This window comes from Dermochelys coriacea, chromosome 13 (genome assembly GCF_009764565.3).
Source record: "Dermochelys coriacea isolate rDerCor1 chromosome 13, rDerCor1.pri.v4, whole genome shotgun sequence".
In the NCBI taxonomy this organism is placed as follows: domain Eukaryota; kingdom Metazoa; phylum Chordata; order Testudines; family Dermochelyidae; genus Dermochelys; species Dermochelys coriacea.
In genome coordinates, this window is record NC_050080.1 from 30,552,754 (window position 1) to 30,569,817 (window position 17,064).

At 42.5% G+C, this 17,064-nt stretch overlaps 1 protein-coding gene across 4 annotated transcripts in view; it reads right to left on the minus strand.

The window, feature by feature from the left end:
* SAMHD1 (SAM and HD domain containing deoxynucleoside triphosphate triphosphohydrolase 1) overlaps nt 1-17,064 on the minus strand; it is a 75,639-nt gene that overhangs the window by 37,153 nt on the left and 21,422 nt on the right. For 3 of the 4 annotated variants that reach the window (XM_038369349.2, XM_043495660.1, XM_043495661.1), the window contains 7 exons: nt 10,840-10,912; nt 9,572-9,732; nt 8,214-8,329; nt 7,363-7,433; nt 6,073-6,228; nt 4,127-4,227; nt 3,906-4,014 (listed from right to left, as the gene is read on the minus strand). In XM_038369349.2, the coding sequence (XP_038225277.1) occupies nt 3,906-4,014; nt 4,127-4,227; nt 6,073-6,228; nt 7,363-7,433; nt 8,214-8,329; nt 9,572-9,732; nt 10,840-10,912 (787 nt within the window). The remainder of the gene's footprint in view (nt 1-3,905; nt 4,015-4,126; nt 4,228-6,072; nt 6,229-7,362; nt 7,434-8,213; nt 8,330-9,571; nt 9,733-10,839; nt 10,913-17,064) is intronic. The other variant, XM_038369351.2, reaches the window with a different exon arrangement.

The window sequence follows — 17,064 nt, forward strand, 5'->3', positions numbered from 1 at the left end:
ACATAGCACCCAAAGATGCACAAGGAGAATACCTTTAAGCACCTAATAGGATTGCACAATCTCTCCTTCATGAGGACTTGGGAGGGGAGGGGGACATACTTGCCAGTGTCAACTTTAAAATGAATGTCAATCCATTTCACCAGTATCAACTGGTGAGTGCAAGCAACTGGTCATCTCTGCCCTGGTGTGCCTGCTCCAAATAAGTGGTAGCAAAGAAAAGCAGCACTAATCTAGCTGGCCCAAAGAGGCACTCCCATTTTATTGCCCCACCACCGCTGAACCTCTAGTTCTCTCTTTCTTCATATCTCCTTGTCCGACGCCCTAGCTCCATTGTGCCTGCTCTGCTAAACATACTCCTTCACATTGTTTTCCCTCATGTCTTATTTTCTCTCCTCTTCTGGATCTATTTTTCTGCTCCCCTCCCAATCCACTCAGAGGCCAACATGCTACTCAGGTCAGACTGCACGGGTTGTGCATTTGAGGCTGATCCAAGTGCCAGAGGAACAGAGAAGAAAAACTTTGGCCAGCAGACTGTGGCTTGAGTCTGCAGTAGTGTATCATCCAAACTGCCCATGCAGCCAGCGGTAAGAGGAACCAATATACAAGCACACAGGGAAGTCTGAGCTGGCTTTCAGGGATCTATCCCCACTATACCTCTGCAGGGAGAAAGAGTGATGAAGCTTTGCGAGCACACAGCTTCTCTGTACTCCATTAACACACACCCCCACCACCCAACTCTATTCATTTTACTTAGGTTTTATGCCAAGATTTAGGATATGTCTACACTGCACCTCGGAGTGTACCGAAAAATAATAGTTTGGACATTGCAGCACAGGTGGCAGCTTAGGCTATCCACCTATGTCCAAGCCCAACTGACCCTCTGCGTGCGAAGTTGGGTGTCCAGCCAAAGCCATGGCCCATGGTGCAATGTTCACACTGGTCTTTTTAGCATGCTACCTTGAGCAGAGCTAGGACGTGTCTGTCTACCCAGGCTTGGAGGCACACTCCCAACTGCAGTGTAGATATACAATAATAGACTAGATAATGTTGCCCTGAAGTGGCTGTCCACCAACTTGGGGAGTACTGATCTATACGTTGTTTTCATGCTAGATCAAAGGAAAGCACTGGCTATTCAACAAAGGAGCTAGCACCGAGCATCTCTCCCATCTGATAACCTCAGGAAGGTGTGGGCTGTACAAAAGATTATGCCCAGTGGCTCAATTCCTCAAAATCAGGAGGACAAAAGTCAGTGAGTTCGACTTCAAAAGCAGAAAAGGTGAGAGGAATGATTACTATAGATGGGAAGAAGCTGACTTGGGAGTAGAGCAATCTCACAAATTACCTGACATTTACTAGCTAAGACTGTACGAAAAATACTTTCCACTCTCCACAAGCAAATTCCAGGTGTGGCACCTTGGCAGGAAGCCCAGTACGTGCCCCTCCCAGTAACTGGGGAGAGGCAGTGGTATTGATGGGGCTTCTCATCAGGATTCTAATTCTTTTGAGCCCTGTTAGGACTCTAAACCCTATGGCCAAACACACACTGCTGCCTATGCCAGTCTCTGGCTAGCAGGTGTCTAAACTTCTCTGACACTGGATATCACTACAAATTATTTTATTTATGAGCTGCTAATCCACCATTCAGTAATCAAAGCAGTTTGATTTTCAAAATATTATATATATAAATCTAAAGAGTGGATTAAAACTTCTGCATATAAAGGGAGTATGCTCCTACAATTGCCATGTCTATCTGGGCTTCTAAAAATAGCCAGATATAGGGGAAAATAGCTCTCAAGTGTTATCACCATAAGGTAAGATGTGTATTGCAGTATTTAAAAATAAAAATAATATTTAGCACTTTAAGTGTAAAAGCATGCACAGTCCTTGTAGCACTGACTACTTAATTCTAAACTCCCCATGTGAGGAGGGTATTTTCTCTATTATATAGATTGGAAAACAGCAGCAAGGGTAAACTAGTTGTTCAGGATCACAAAAGGAGTCAAAGTTGGAGCACGGATAAACTGCAAAGTTCCTCACTTCCAGTCCTATGTTCAAATGCACTAGCTCAAGCTGCCTTCCCCACTGTAACACACAAACAACAGTATCTTAAAGTATCATTTCACTCTCAGCCATTTGCCAACACCTTACAAAATAATGTATATGACCAGCACTCATAGACAAGTCTTCTTTTCAAGTTAAATTTACTTGCCACTTGTCCTGTGGCAGTAGCTTTCTAGCCCTTCCAGTTTCCAGGCAGCTGCACAGGGGCCATCAAGAACTAGACGGGGCAGCCTCCATGCTGAGATGAAGGGACACCTTCTGCTTTGGAAGATATGGGGTGAGAAGCAGACAAGGTCAACAGTATGGTACAGAGAATGACCAACATCCCACATACTCGGTGACAAGCTGGACCTAGAATTCTGTGGCAAGGCTCCCTGGTTTCTACAATACTGAGAGATGGCAAACTAAAGTTCCACATCAGCTTCAGGAATGCTAACATAGAGGTTTTCGATGAATTGAACATGAAAATTAATACACTTTCAAAGCTCTGCAGAATTTGGTACTGAAAATGCATAGCTGCACAAGAGAAATTGCTGGGAAGCCAGAGGCTTAAGCGGCTGGGTATCAAATGCCTAGGGCTTTGGGCACCCAGGAATGTGTGGGTGCTGGGTTTTGGCACTAGGGAACTGGCTGAGGTTTTTGGCATTGGTAAGGAATTCATCGTGTTGGCAAAGATGGAGATGACTAAATTTGGGGAGGGAAGGGCTTGAACTACTAGTTCTCTTCTCAGCCATGATCAATCAAAACTTGTGTTTCTAGAAGTGAAATCTTAAATTCAACAAGTTCTGTAGCACAAGTAGATTTTGCAAGTTACACAGCTCAAGCATGGTAGAATACATATGGCCCTGAGAATAACTAGTTGAAAGGAACTGCTGAGAGAGGTTGGAATCCTTGCTGGATCCCTGAACCTAGAAAGTCAAGGAGAAATACAATCCCCTCAGACAAGGCATAATTTGGCAGGGAAGGGGATGTCTGTGAACAAGAGTAACTGGGAAACAAAACTGTGCTACTTGTAGCAATGCTGGGAAAGAGACAAGAAAAGTAGAAACTACCCTCTATCTTCAAGACTGGCTGGCTATGATTTTAATCCCATCCAAAAGCCAACTCACCAACCGCTTTCCCTGGTACTAGAGAGAAGGGTGACTAGCTAGCTGGCTGGCTGGCAGGCAGTGTGAGATAGGCGGACCACCCCAAGGGCTCCAGCTTCTCAGTCAGACCTCTATAGTACTGCTACGCATCCAGCCCTTCCCCCCCCCCCGATGAGAAGAGTGGCAGCGGGAACTGCTCCTATCCCTCCCACCTTGCATTACTTTTGACAGCATCTCCTGGGGCAGCGACTACTTCCTCTCATTCCTGCTAAGTACTCTACCTAAGACAGCAGTTTATCCATTTTTCGTCCATGACTCAAAGCAGCCAAAAAATTCACACTGTGGCATCACTGTGTCCCCCCCCAGGGATGGGGGCGCTAATGTTGGACGCAGCTCCCCCAATCCCTGATTTGTGCTCAGCTCCAGGTCTGTGCACTCACTTTACTACAAAAGGCTCTCAGGGAAATGTTGGCAGCAACAAGAGAAAGGGGAGAGAATGAACTGCTTCTTCAATTCCTTGCCCAGCTTCCTCAGGCTCCCATCAACCCAGGGATTTTTGCTGCTTTCCTTTCTCCACCAGTATGTTAGCAAACCCACTAGGCTCCCGCATGCAACCCACTTCAGGATTGCACTCCATTAGCTGAGCAGAACTGACCTCATGTTCATTTTTATTACAGGTTATGCTTTTCAATCTGCTGCTACAAGAGTATAATACTTCACCAGTTAACATTCTCTGTTCTCCCCCATGCAGTTTACCTTGTCACGGGTACAGATATGCTTCTTGTTTTTCACTTCACAGACCCGAGCGAATTTAAGGAAGCGCTTATAATCAAAATTATTCTGGATTCCTAAGTGATGGCAATCCCTAAAAGTATTCCAGAGAGAATGAGTTAAAAGCATTCAATAACGAAATTTTACTTACAGTAAAAGCAGCAGCATTGGGCAATTTTTTTTTGTTAGGATTATAAGATCTGTACCTGGCAAAGTAATCCCATTTGTCAACATCAATGCCATTTCTTTTGTTAGCCACTATCTCATAAAGGAAGCTTTTCTCTTCTGGTCGACCACGGTATGGCCACTGGAAAACCAGAACAGCTTATTCAGAATAGGTTAACTCATGGTCAGCAGCAATTTCAGAATGTGTTTATAGATGTCAAAAATACATTTTGATTTTGCACATGACAGTATGGATAAATACATCAAAACTACTGATTTAATGAAGAAAATATGACAAAGAAATAAGACTAACTTTCAGAAACCGAGCTTGTGACATCAGTATCTAGAGCTGGTGTTTAAGCAGCAAACTCCCCTAAAATGATTAAATGGGTACAAGAGTGCTTAATTTGCAAGTTATACCAGAATTAAGGAAAAACTGCAGCTTTAAGCCACTCAATTGAAGTTTATGGTGATGACAGTTTGTGTCCCTGCTGGCTCCTCCAAGCTCTGACACAAGCCGCCAACCATAAGAAGAAGGGGAGAGAGATTCTCTCTGTACTATTCAAATGCCAGGGATGACAATTTTGGAAAATTTGCACCTTTCAGTCTAGGGCCAGATGCACTCAAGAAGTCAGCAATTACCAAGCACTGGAAAAAATCAGAGAATGTCAGTTATTGTAAGATGCATGTTCCATGTGTATTAGTGTTTCTTCTGAGTTTAACCAAATACTATCCTTCATGGCAACTTTAAAATTCCGTAAAAAGATCCTGAAAAAAGGAAATGCAATTAACAAAAGTTTTGCTTTTATGTTGTCTGTCTGTTTATCAGTCTGTCTTTTCTATTCAGAATACAAGCTCTGTGGGGCAGGCAACAGTGTCTGTATACTGCCTAGTACCAAGGGGATCCTGATCTTGATGATGGCCTCTAAGAATTACTGTAATACAAATAATTATCTGTAAACACCAATGTTTGTCATAACAAAGATGAATCTTAGAATTCTATTTTGTATCAGGCTGTCAAGATAGAGACTTTCCATTTATTATGTATGGTTTTTGTGTAAGCCTTTGTAATTTGCTGCAGTGATTGGAATCTCCCCTACTAGAACAGCTTCCCTTTAAAGGAACAGTCTGATCAGAGAAGCATGCTGGTAGGATGTCTAGTTTCAGCTCTGCCAATGACTGAATGTATAACTTTGGGCAAGTCACTGAACATCTGTACTTCTGTTTCTTCATCTGCATAACAGGATAAGATTTGGCTGTTTCACTGGGTTATGAAGATTAATAATTGTAAACTCTCCTTCCTTGCCTAATTCAATCACATCACTCCCTTCTTTGAATCCCTCCACTGGCTTCCCAATCACCATTTTATCAAGTTTCCTTTTGGTCATCCCTTCAAGATTGTACACAATTCTGTCCCTTGTTCGGGTCAAGCGTCCTCTGCTCCAGTACTTCCAGCCTTGTTCACCTGTTGGTCAGCCTCGTGCTGAATCACCTCCTTGTGGCTCCCTATCCATGATATAACTCCAAGCCCATCGAGGCCCCTACCTTGTCTACATGTAAGTTCCCATTAAAGACCCAATTCAACAAAGTTGTTTGTCATGAACAAGTTGACTTGTATACAAAAACTGCCTCATTTCCTTTCCCTGTAGTTGTCTACTTTTCAACCTGGCCTTAGTTTTTGAGCTTCTTGGAGCAAGGATTGTACTTCTTGAAGGTTTGAGTGCTTAGCATATCAATGAATCCACCAACTGCTAACAACCCAAACAACAACAACGCACTCTGCAGTTTGAGCATGTTCCATCCAAGTATCTCAAAAGTAAAGTTTAACAACTTTTCGCACTGACCTCCTAACTTAAGTGCCTGAAAGTGTCCCAGAAACTACACATATAGAGCTTAAAACGAGAATAGCAGCAAAAATGATATTTTCATTTCACTTACATTGAAGAGCATTTAAAATAACTTCCAAAGAAGAGGTGAACTGACTTACCAAACCTCGACATGGGGTTGTATCTAGTGGTCCTCCTATTTGTTCCTTGATGAAGTCCATATCTTCTTTCAGGACAAAACCATAATCTTCCATGACTTTTTCTAGCCCATTGGAAGTAATCAGGTGTTCAAACATCTGAACAGAAGCAGTTTCATGCTGCAGAAAGTATATGTATTTTTTTTATTATATATGTTACTTTATCAAAACACACAAGCTGCTAACAAACTTAGCCAAAGTCAAACAACATCTGAGCTGGGAACAGACTAATTTCAAGGACCTGTTCTAGCCACTGGACCAGGCAGTCCTCAGGAAATGCAAAAAGTTACGGTTCTCATACTAATGTCAACTTGTCCACAGTGCATGTGTGTAGAATTTTGACTATTGGGCTGTTAAGCATGCATTTTAATATCGAGGAAGTTCACTGCTGGGAAAGTTATGCTACTAAGAAACGTAACTTTGATATTGACCAACTTCATTTTCTATTAGGTTAAAATATTCTTCACAACAAAGTTTTCTTTCCACTTCTCATGTATTAGCACAATGAGGATTGCAGAGAATATAGGGAAACATTTTTGTTACATTTAAAAAAAATTCCAAACAGTTCTAGAAAACCTGTCCTTTTTTTAAAATTGAAACCTAAATTTTGAACATCCTGTTACCTTTTTATATTCAATTTCTGCTTTCATTACTCTGTCTACAGTTAATGTTTTATGCCTATAAAATCTGGGTTGTGGGCAAAGCTACCCATATACATTAAGGGACTATGCCAACTTGGAACTGGTCAATTTAAACAAAATGACATTTAACCAAGTTTTCAGGATTGATTTTATTTTACTTTCCTCATCCCCTGTTGTGCAAGAGTCAGGGTGTATGTGCACGAACAGCAGGGTCTCTGAGCTTTCCTACACACAGCTCAGGGAGACAGCTGGTGACAAATGGCTACCCCCAATATTCCTCTCAGTCCCTCTTGCCCCAGGCTCACATGAAGAAAGAATGGCCAGGAGCATGTGCAAAGAAAAGGAAAAAAATTCCCTCTGCTCCTCCATAGCTTGGATATTATGAGACAGAATAAAAAGAACAAGGGTATCACCATGATTGGAAGAGAGAAAGCTTTTTTGACATTTAATCATGGTAAATATGCTTGTCACTCAGATTAGAACACCACTGTCTGCTCACAAAAGCAGGCAGTATTGGCTGCCCATATATTTAAAGGTGAATTACCTTTTCCTTTAAAAAAATATTTAAGTGGCATATTTCGCTTGCATATTGTTCTCAGTGTAAAATACTTACCTTCCATTTCAGCCCTGGGCGAGCAAGTGGAATAAATCTTCCATCAAACATGTGTGAAAATGGTCCATGACCTTAAAAATAAAGAGTGTACAGGCTTAAACTGAAACATGTTTGTCAGCAAAAACATAAGTAGGAACTGTGTGAATTTGTACTCTCTCATTTCATTGTACTGCTCTTCACAGAATGGGAGAATAAGATTCAAATGCAGTAAGTACACTATACAAAAGCAGACACTGGAGTAAAAATGGACACAGCAACTTTACAGGCACTGTTCTTCAGATAAAAGATTAAACTAAAGGTCCTTCTGTCCATCTTCATCCTCTCTCCCTTCTGTCCAAGTGGAAATCGAAGATCCTAGCCCACTTTCCAAGAAGTGTCAGGAAAACTGCAGTGTTCTGGCTACTCACTCTTGAAAAACATTTCCAGCCGAGAACCAAGAGACAAAATGTTGATGTGGAATGATGTTCCTTGCTCTCTTTTTTTTCCCCACCTGTTTGAGCTTTCTTTGTTTTCCCTTCCTACTTGGAATCTCTGTTTACTGCTTAAATGCAAATTAAGGCAAGCACATATTCCTTTGTTTAGGACAGACCTAGGCCATCTTCTGCTTGGGGAGGGCTGTGGGGTGTGGAACATGCCTTATCATACAGGTGAATCTTATAACTTCACATACTGCATTGCCACACATTTTATCAGGACAATACTGAGAAACAAATTATGAGTTTTTAATTCATACCTACATACCTTGTACGAAGATTATTACAATAGCATGTAGGGGGTGAATACATGGGTGCATTCCGTCACATCCAGCAACCACTTAAGCTACCAAACAATTGTTCTAAAGAGCTGCTTACCCAAATCGTGACAAAGTCCAGCAATCTGAACACAGAGAATATCTCGATGGTTTATTTCCAACTCTGGCTGTCTTTCATGTAATGCCCGGACCAGACATCCTGCCAGATAGCCTACCCTGTTCCAGGCAGAAAATATGAGATAAAGTTAATAATTTGAGTAAACAAACAAGAGAAATTGCCAATTCAATTCTGCCTTGGCTATTGCAAACCATAGCTCTAGTACAGTAGAGAACAGCAACAGATGCTCAAAACCTAAACTTCAGTCCAGTTATGGAAGCTAGCTACTTCCTTTTTTAAAACCTACACCATGAGAAAAAAAAATATATTTGAAGGAAACAAGCAACAGATTTCACATCCAAGAAGTCCTCTCCTCAAGAATTCCATCCCAACCTCACAAGAATACACTGATTACAGTATTCTCCCCTCTTCCCACTCTCGTCAGTCAAAATTGCTGCTACCAAAGTCATCTTCCTCTTGTAACTCCAATTCAAACCCTTTCAATGAGTTCCTTCACCTACCACATAGTCAAAGTCCTTATCCTCATTTTCCACGTCCCTGCACAAGCTTGCTCTTGCTTGGATCTCTGCCCTTACTTCCTTCAACTTCTCCAACCTCCAGAGACATTGGAATGGTCTACACCAGTCCATCCAATGCAGCACCCTGAGGGTGGCCAGTAATCAGATGTCTCAGAGGATGCAAAAAAAATCACTGCGGACAACTAGGTAATAACCTGATTATGGAAGTTCCTTCCTAACATAATCAGTTATTGATTGGCTTACGCCTAGAGCACGAATTTATATCCCTTATTTTGAATCCTGTTTTATGCAACTGAAGAATATCTCATTATCCACAAGAATACCTAAGCATTTTTTAATTCTTCTGACCTCTTGGCCCTAATTATATATTGTGGCAATGGGTTTCATAGGTTAATTATGCATTATATAAGAATATTTCTTGTTATCAACTTTACATTTGTCATTCAATCTCATTGAATGAGCCCTTATTCTTGTTATGAAAAAAGGGAAGGATTAATGCATGATTTACCTTCTCTACACTATTAAATTATTACCTCTATCAAATCCTCTCATCTCTAAACTGAGAAGTACCACCATCTTTTCACTCTCAGACAGAAGTTTCTCAAAGCCTTTCGTAATTTTTGTTGCCCACCTCTGGAAACAAACCTCAAGTAACAATTCAGACAGTGGTATCCTCATTGTCTAAAATGCTAGTTTTAAGTTCCAACTAGACAAAATACACCAACCCAGCTCTACAGTCACTCCAGACTGGTGGAAAGGAAGATAACCTTGGCAGAGAAATCAAAATGGAGGAGATTTATATGCATGAGAATATTGCCTTACCCCAAGGAATGTTCAAAGCGGTTGTGCGATGCTCCTGGGAAAACATAGTAAGTGCCTCCCAGCTGTTTTATATATCGCAGGCGTTGAAACTGAGGTGTGTCAATGATTCGAACAAGGAGAGGATGTATTTCAATATGGCCATGAATAGGATCATTAAAAACCTAGAAAATTTCAAACACCATTGAAACTAAAGTTTAAAAATATGACCTACAAAAGGGAAAAGGCTTGACTTTCTATGATAAAGGAAGTCTGAAAAGTTGTCAAGTTTTTTTTTTAAACTTTAAAATTTAGTTCTTGTCTATCCTGGAAAATGCCATAGTACTAGAGAATAGTGAAGTTATGATATTAAAAGAGTTACAGCTAAATAACTGAGAGCGTAAGGGATTTCCAGCCAGCCAGCTTACAACCTTGTTGACTCCTATTTAACTCAAATTCCTAACACAATGGAAAAAGGATGTGTTTATTGTAGAGTCAATGTACCTACTCCATCAATTAAAGTAAGAGCCCACGATATATTTCTGAGACAAGAGTCCACCAGCAGTGCCAGGAAAGAGCAGACTTGGCATTGCTCACTTTTAGAAATACAAACAGAGTTCAGAGGGTTAGGAAGTACAATAAGCAGGGAACAATTATCCAGGCTTCCTTTCTACAACACAAAGCAACAAAAAAAGGCAACTCCAATTTGTCAGGTTTCTCGTAGGTCACCTTTAAGTAAAATTATACATTTTAGAAAAATTTGGGTAATGACCCACAAAAGATACAAATTTAAATACTTTATACATCTGGGCATTCATTCTGCCAAAGCACACAGTAAAGACTTAACTATGAATATTTAAGTAAAGCAGACTGAGGCAACAAAAATTATTACTATCTAATTTCAGTAGCTCTTTACAACCACCTTTTCAGTATTAATGCTCTTTCTCTAGATGTGCCTTCTATGATAATACTAAATGGGAACCTGCAAATGCAAGAAGCTATTTCACCTACTGGAGAGGACAAAGCTGCACAAGACCATTTCAAGTACAGAAACATGCCCAGAAACGTTAGGCAGAGCTGCCATTTTTATCTTCCTTTGTCTACTTTTATATCACTTAAATATCATTATTCCAACACATTTACCTTGAGATTCTTTATGTAAATACACTTAAAACAGTTACTCACATGACACTGGAGGGAGGGGGGAAAAAACCCGAGTCTCATCTTCAAAGTAGGAATAAAATCCTGAGAGTTAGGATCCTGGTTCCAGATCAACATGACATTACACTTACCTTCATTATATCACCATGATTTTTTTCTAATTTTTGCAGGCAAACAAGCAATTTCACTCTCAAGTCCAAGGGCCTGGAAATATCAAGAAGATTTGAAAATTACTAAAGTGAAAAGCAAAATAACACTAATTTAACCATTTATGAAGCTGCTTATATAAATTCATGGTTTTTTACCTCATATTACTACAGTAAATGAAATGGCAATATACACTTCTATTATGGCTTTCAGGAAAGGAACTTAAACAGTTTTAAAAACATTCATTTATAAAACCTAGCACCTCACTGAGGTTAAGATAGGCAAGGGGAAAAAAAAAAAATCACAGGTATACCCATAAAAAAAATTGTTTGCAAACAGTGAAGGTTGCTAAATCCACTTGTTCTACAACTCAAAACCATGAACATAAGGAAAATGAAGGTTACTTACCTGTAAACAGAGTTCTTTGAGACGAGCCTCTTCACATTCACTTCTGGGATTACAGCGCCAATGCCATGAGCTTCTAGAACCTTCTCAAAAGCAGTCACTATCGGGGGCCCACTCACCCCCTCCCATTCCCTCACATACTGAAAGGTTCTGAGTGTACAAAATTGAGGTGGCCCCAACCACCAGTCAGTTCCTTCCACTAATTCGGGAATTCTGAAGAAGTAGGGAAGGTGGGCAGGGACTGTGAAAAGGCAGAGGCTCATCTCAAAAAACTGTGGTTACAGGGTATGCAACCTTCATTTCTTCAAGTGGCTTGTGTATATTTCCACTTGAGTGAATTTAACTAGTATACCCTCAGGAAGGTGGGCTGAGGAGTTTTAGGTAAAAAGCACAGCAAAACCGTCAAAGAAAAATCAGCTCTGGATGCCAGGTCAAGAGTGAATAGAAGTGACTGATCTTGCTATCCCAAGAGACATCTTAATGAAGGAAAATTTTTGCCAAAACACACACATCTGCAGCATCAGTCATACAACAGGATGTGATGAAGACAACATGACATGGATGTTGTCTTTGTCCTAGATGAGGACTGACAATTCCAGGAATATAAAGGCCCTGTCAGGTCATAGTAACTGTGATTGACGTAGTGTGATAAATGGACCTTTGGACCTTGATGGATTGGCTCCTTGGTTAAGCTCCATTTCTCCAAGTGATGGGGGAAACTTGTAGATAAGCTCTGAATATGCAAAAATATGATACCTGTTCTCCCTGAACGTAAAGGAGGCCCAGGAACACACAGACATTCTAGAAGTCTGAAAGATATGGAAATCTCAGACATTTTAGTCTGTTGGGACAGAGATGTGAGCAGGACCACTTGTTCAGTAAAAATGCAACTTGAAGGAGATAGTTACTGAGATACATGCCTAATGGCTAAGCTATCAAGAATGGCATCTTCATTTAAACAGTCTAAAACAGCCGCCGAGGACTTTATCAGGTCCACTGCCCAGATGAGAGATCTCTTTCAAGACACAGCAGGTTTGACTGATCACAAACTCGTTTTTCTGTTAGGACTTCAGCATAACAATCAAGAAACCAAGCAATCTAGAGTCAAGGTGTTGACCAGAGGAAACTATGAACCTGCGTGAAGACTTCTGCCTTAATCTCACAGGCAGTGGACCCAGATGTTTGCTATTAATATCCATAAAGTCTTGCTTTCCAAACACCATGATACTGATGACAGAATTGCCCATCTCGAATCATAGCGAATGACATCAACTTGGTACCAATTGGACCAATATTCAAAAAACCTCGTAACAAGTTCCTGCTCTTGGTGTAGGAAAGGAGTGCAATATTGATGTTACAACTTGCTTGTCTTTGGATCAGAACCATACACAAGCAGAGTACCTCAAAACTTTTCCCAGGGATATTTACCCCACTTGTAGAACAAGATAATATAAAATGGATCCCTTGCACTTGTACTATTGAGTGAAAAACTCTTTTCAAATATGCTATCAATACATCATCTTTCCTTGGTAGATGAGATATTGGAGACATCCAATGACGACACTGAACTGTATGAACAGGAAATTTCCTGGATACCACTGACTAGAGCAGAGGTTCTCAAACTTCACTGCACTATGACCCACTTCCGAGAACAAAAATTACTACCCAACCCCAGGAGGAGGGACCGAGACCAAAGAGCTTCAGCCCCATGCGTGTGTGTGTGTGGGGGGGTGCCCCACCCCTAGGCCAGATTAGGCTACAGCAGGCCAGAGTGGCTGCGCAGACAGGCAGCCAATCAGAGAGGGCCTGCGGGGAGCCAATCAGGGCCAGGCTAGGCCCTATATAAAGGCTGCCCAGGCAAGAGGCAGGGAGTCTCTCCCAGACCTTCAAAGGGGAAGGTCTGTCTCCTGAGTGAGGAGACCAGCACCTGGGACAGCACAGCACAGCGCTGGGCAGGCTTGGGGGAGCAGAAGGGAACTCCAGCCTGATATTTGCCAGGCTGCAGGCCCTGATAGAAGGGCCCACAAGGTGCAAAGGGGCTAAAGGGGAAACGGCCCAGGAAGGAGAGGTGGACAAGGGGAGTGAAGGAGGGCAGGGAGGCTGCAGCCAGAGGATCCCTGGGCCGGGACCCAGAGTAGAGGGTGGGCCTGGGTCCCCCCCTTTTCTCCTTGTATTACATCCAGCCATTAGAAGTGGCCATAGCAGACTGCATCCAACCCCGACAGAAGGGGTTAGACTTTGGGGGTGTGGTTGGCCATGGTAGCTGGGACAAAGCAGAAGGACTGCTGTTTAGCCCTCTCCCCCTCCCGCCCCGCCTGGAAGGGGGTGAGTGTGGACTAGGAGGTACTGCTGGGGGGTGGTGTCCCGAAGAGGACGCTGCGAGAAGGGAGCAACGCAGGTCCGGACGCCAACAGAGGGTGAGAGATGGACGGGACACCACCAACGGAGGGCGCGCCACATGGACTGAGCTAATTCCCAGAGAGTCACCAACAGGAGGCGCTGCAGTGGTGAGTCTCAACCCCATCACAGGGGGACTGTAACCTGGGCTTCACCTCCAGTCCTGGGCAGTGGGGCTTGGGCTTCGGCCCCAGGCCCCAGCAAGTCTAATGCCAGCCTTGGAGACCCCATTAAAATGGGATTTTGACCCACTTTGAGGTCCCGGGCCCACAGTTTGAGAACTGGTGGACTAGAGCAAACACCTCTTTGGTGGTCTGTGTCTTACGAAATAAAGCATCTGAGACATTGTGGCTCCGGTGTTCCTAATGTCAATAAAAGCTGGTAAAGTAACGAAGAGCCATGCTGAGGCCTCAGATATGGCCTGGTATTAGAGCTATCATGTAATTGCACCAATAAGGAACCTGTCCATTTCAGGAAAGTTTTCAGGTCTGGAATATATCAAGACTTCAGCGACCACACGTCTTCTAAATAGTAGGAAAGTAGCCATTTATGCAAATTATTAGGGAAGAGCCATGTGGACACTCTATGGAGGTTCATGTCTACACACGAAGAGACACCCAACCATTCAGGGAGAATAATGATGACAGCTAGGAATTTAATGGAACACCTGCTGCCATAGGAAGACCAAGGGGTAAGGTACAGTTTAGTTTTATTGAGAGAGGCCAGCTTTGTCTCCACAGGTATGTGTAAAGAGACATACATGGCTAAGGCACAGAAGGGGACTCCTACACTTCTGAAAATTAGAAACAGTTCTGTCTCTGGATCCCAGAGCCAAATACAATGAATCTCACTGTCCAGATTATATGACAGGTAGCAAAACTCATTCACATTGTGGCCAGGAAGCAAACCTCATACACCATTAAGTGTAGATGATGCTGTCTGAATCATTAGGAGCAACTGTTCCTACCAAGATGAGAGAAATCAAAGGTATGTGTGCTGAGATCTTATGAGATGCTGGGCAAAACACTCCACTGAACTCATGCGGTCCTTGGTTCCAAGGCAGGCTTAATAAAGCAAAGGATGGGTGCCGCTCTGTGTTTCTACTGCACATAAAAGGGCCTACCAAAGACACTAACCAACCCCAGATACTTTGTCTTGCATAGTAGAGCCAGAAGCACACCTGGAAAGTCTCCTTCCTGGCTTAGAACCACAAACTAGTTATAATTGAAGGTAGGTAACCCAGAGTCCAAATATATGCTAACAAAATTTCCTCCTATGAGAGATCAGAGGCACAGATCCATCAGCATGTTAATGGTGTCAGATTCAAGGAATATCAAAGTGGTTCTCACAGCCTGCCATAACAAGCTCTAAATCTGAAACAGGACATACAGGCTTTGCATCTTCTCCGCAATGCACCTTTTAATTCTCTGAAGGATTCCAGGTATCCTGTTGTCTTTGCATTCAAGGGTTAGAGAGATTGTAGACTATAGGCAGTCCTTATTGGAGAACCAGATGGAACCTGTGACACCATACCTCCTGCAGAGGCTGTGTAGCAAAGTAGTCTTCAGATCCATGAATTTCAAAATCTATAGTACCCTCCTATCCCATGAGCTTCTGATCCTGGCATCAGTTCTTAGCCTGACAGACTCTTATAAATCCAGTCCAGGGCAGCTGAATGAGCCCTTAGAGATGGGCTGGGAGTCCAAGAGAACCTCAACAGTTCATATGCACTGTCATGCTGCCTGGAGTGGCTCACAACTGTGAGTGCCTATCTCAGGGCAGACTGTCAGAAAACAAGGGGAGACATCCCAAACAGCTGGTATATTCTATCATTAGATTTCACCATGCCAGTAACAAATGTGAACTCCTGGATCACTATACCAGTCTTATCATGGAGTCAGACAGTCCCCTTAGACCCCCTACCCCATCTTGCCACCCAGACAAATTGAACTTTGTGATAAATGATTAAAACCAAAAATCATATTACATTAGGTTACTCCCAATCCCAAACTGTCACTTACCCCAGATCATTTAGTATTCTTGATCTCAAACCAAAGACAACGCTGGCAGCCAATTCTCTAGTAAAACTAAAGATTTACTAGCTAAGAAAAGTAATAAAAGTTGAGAGATTAAAGAAAGTAAAATACATTAAAGAGTGAGTCAAAGTTCGTAAACCTAAAATGATAGAGATGTAGTGATCTGCCAGTTTCCCAAAAGTTTTCTCACAGTTGTCCAGAATAATGCTTGGGATCTTTGTCTTCAATTATTCCACCCTTACCAATTAAGTTCCAGAATTGGGCTCTATTCTCCTAAGAGAATAGGTCTTTGAAGTCCAACAACGTAGCAAAATACTATTTCACCAATTGTGATAGGATCTAGTGGTTAGCAATTCTGAATCGGAGCTTCTCATGAAGAAAACTTTTCTCCCTATGAGGTCGAGGCATTTAGCACCCTGTTTAAAGGTGCTGTTTGGGGTGTTGCAGCCTGCATCTCTCAGTAGCTGCTTGCACCACCACCAAGTTAGGTGCTGGGTGTGAACAAAAACTTTACTCCTACAGGTGGATCAAAAATAGCACTTCTCAGCCTTTTTTGGGGTGGGACTGCAGGAAGTGGGAATGTGCCATATTACCATGACTGGGTCTATAATAGCCTTGTTGACCGGAACCCCAGGATTGCAGTGAACTGTTCAAGTTGAGATTCTTGAACCTCTTCGAGCTGGATCAGGAGCTTGGACACCACTCTTTGCAAGAGCTCCTCATATTACCTGTGATTGTCAGGTGGAGACAAAGATGGGGTGACCATATCATTCAAGGAAGACAATGAAATAGCTGCTAGATCTGTCTTAACCGCTGGATCCAGCTCCATTTCCTCTTCCTCATAGTCCGAGAGCTGGCTGGTATTGGCTAGGAGAGGGTAGATAAGGTGCACACATGGAACCGGTTGCCAAGAGTAAGGGTCCCAGGACCCCAGTAATGCCAATCCAAGGGGTCAACTGGTTGGGGTGTAACCCATGACATTGGGAACACTCATCCCTTAGAAAAAATCATATCTGGGCGGAGAACGGAACCTCAAGCTTCCATCCAGACTCACTTCCCAATGTAGGGTTGAAGTCTCATCCGAGTTCTCCAATTTACCATACGAGAAGGTTGGTTCTTGGTCAACCAGCTGAACCACTGGTATCAATGGATGGGTACTCAGGTTTGCAGATGGAAGAGGAGAGCAGACCCATGTCCTCAAGGGGGTATCTTCTTCTGATATGAACAATGTCTCTCTCTAAAGTCAGACTTGAAATGAGATTGAAGACAAAGGAAAGCAAAGATGTCTTCTGGGAAGATGCAAGTCTCAGACTGCTCTAGAGTGCAGGATGAACCAGTGGTGCTTCCCTGGTCAGAGTAGTTGTCTGATCC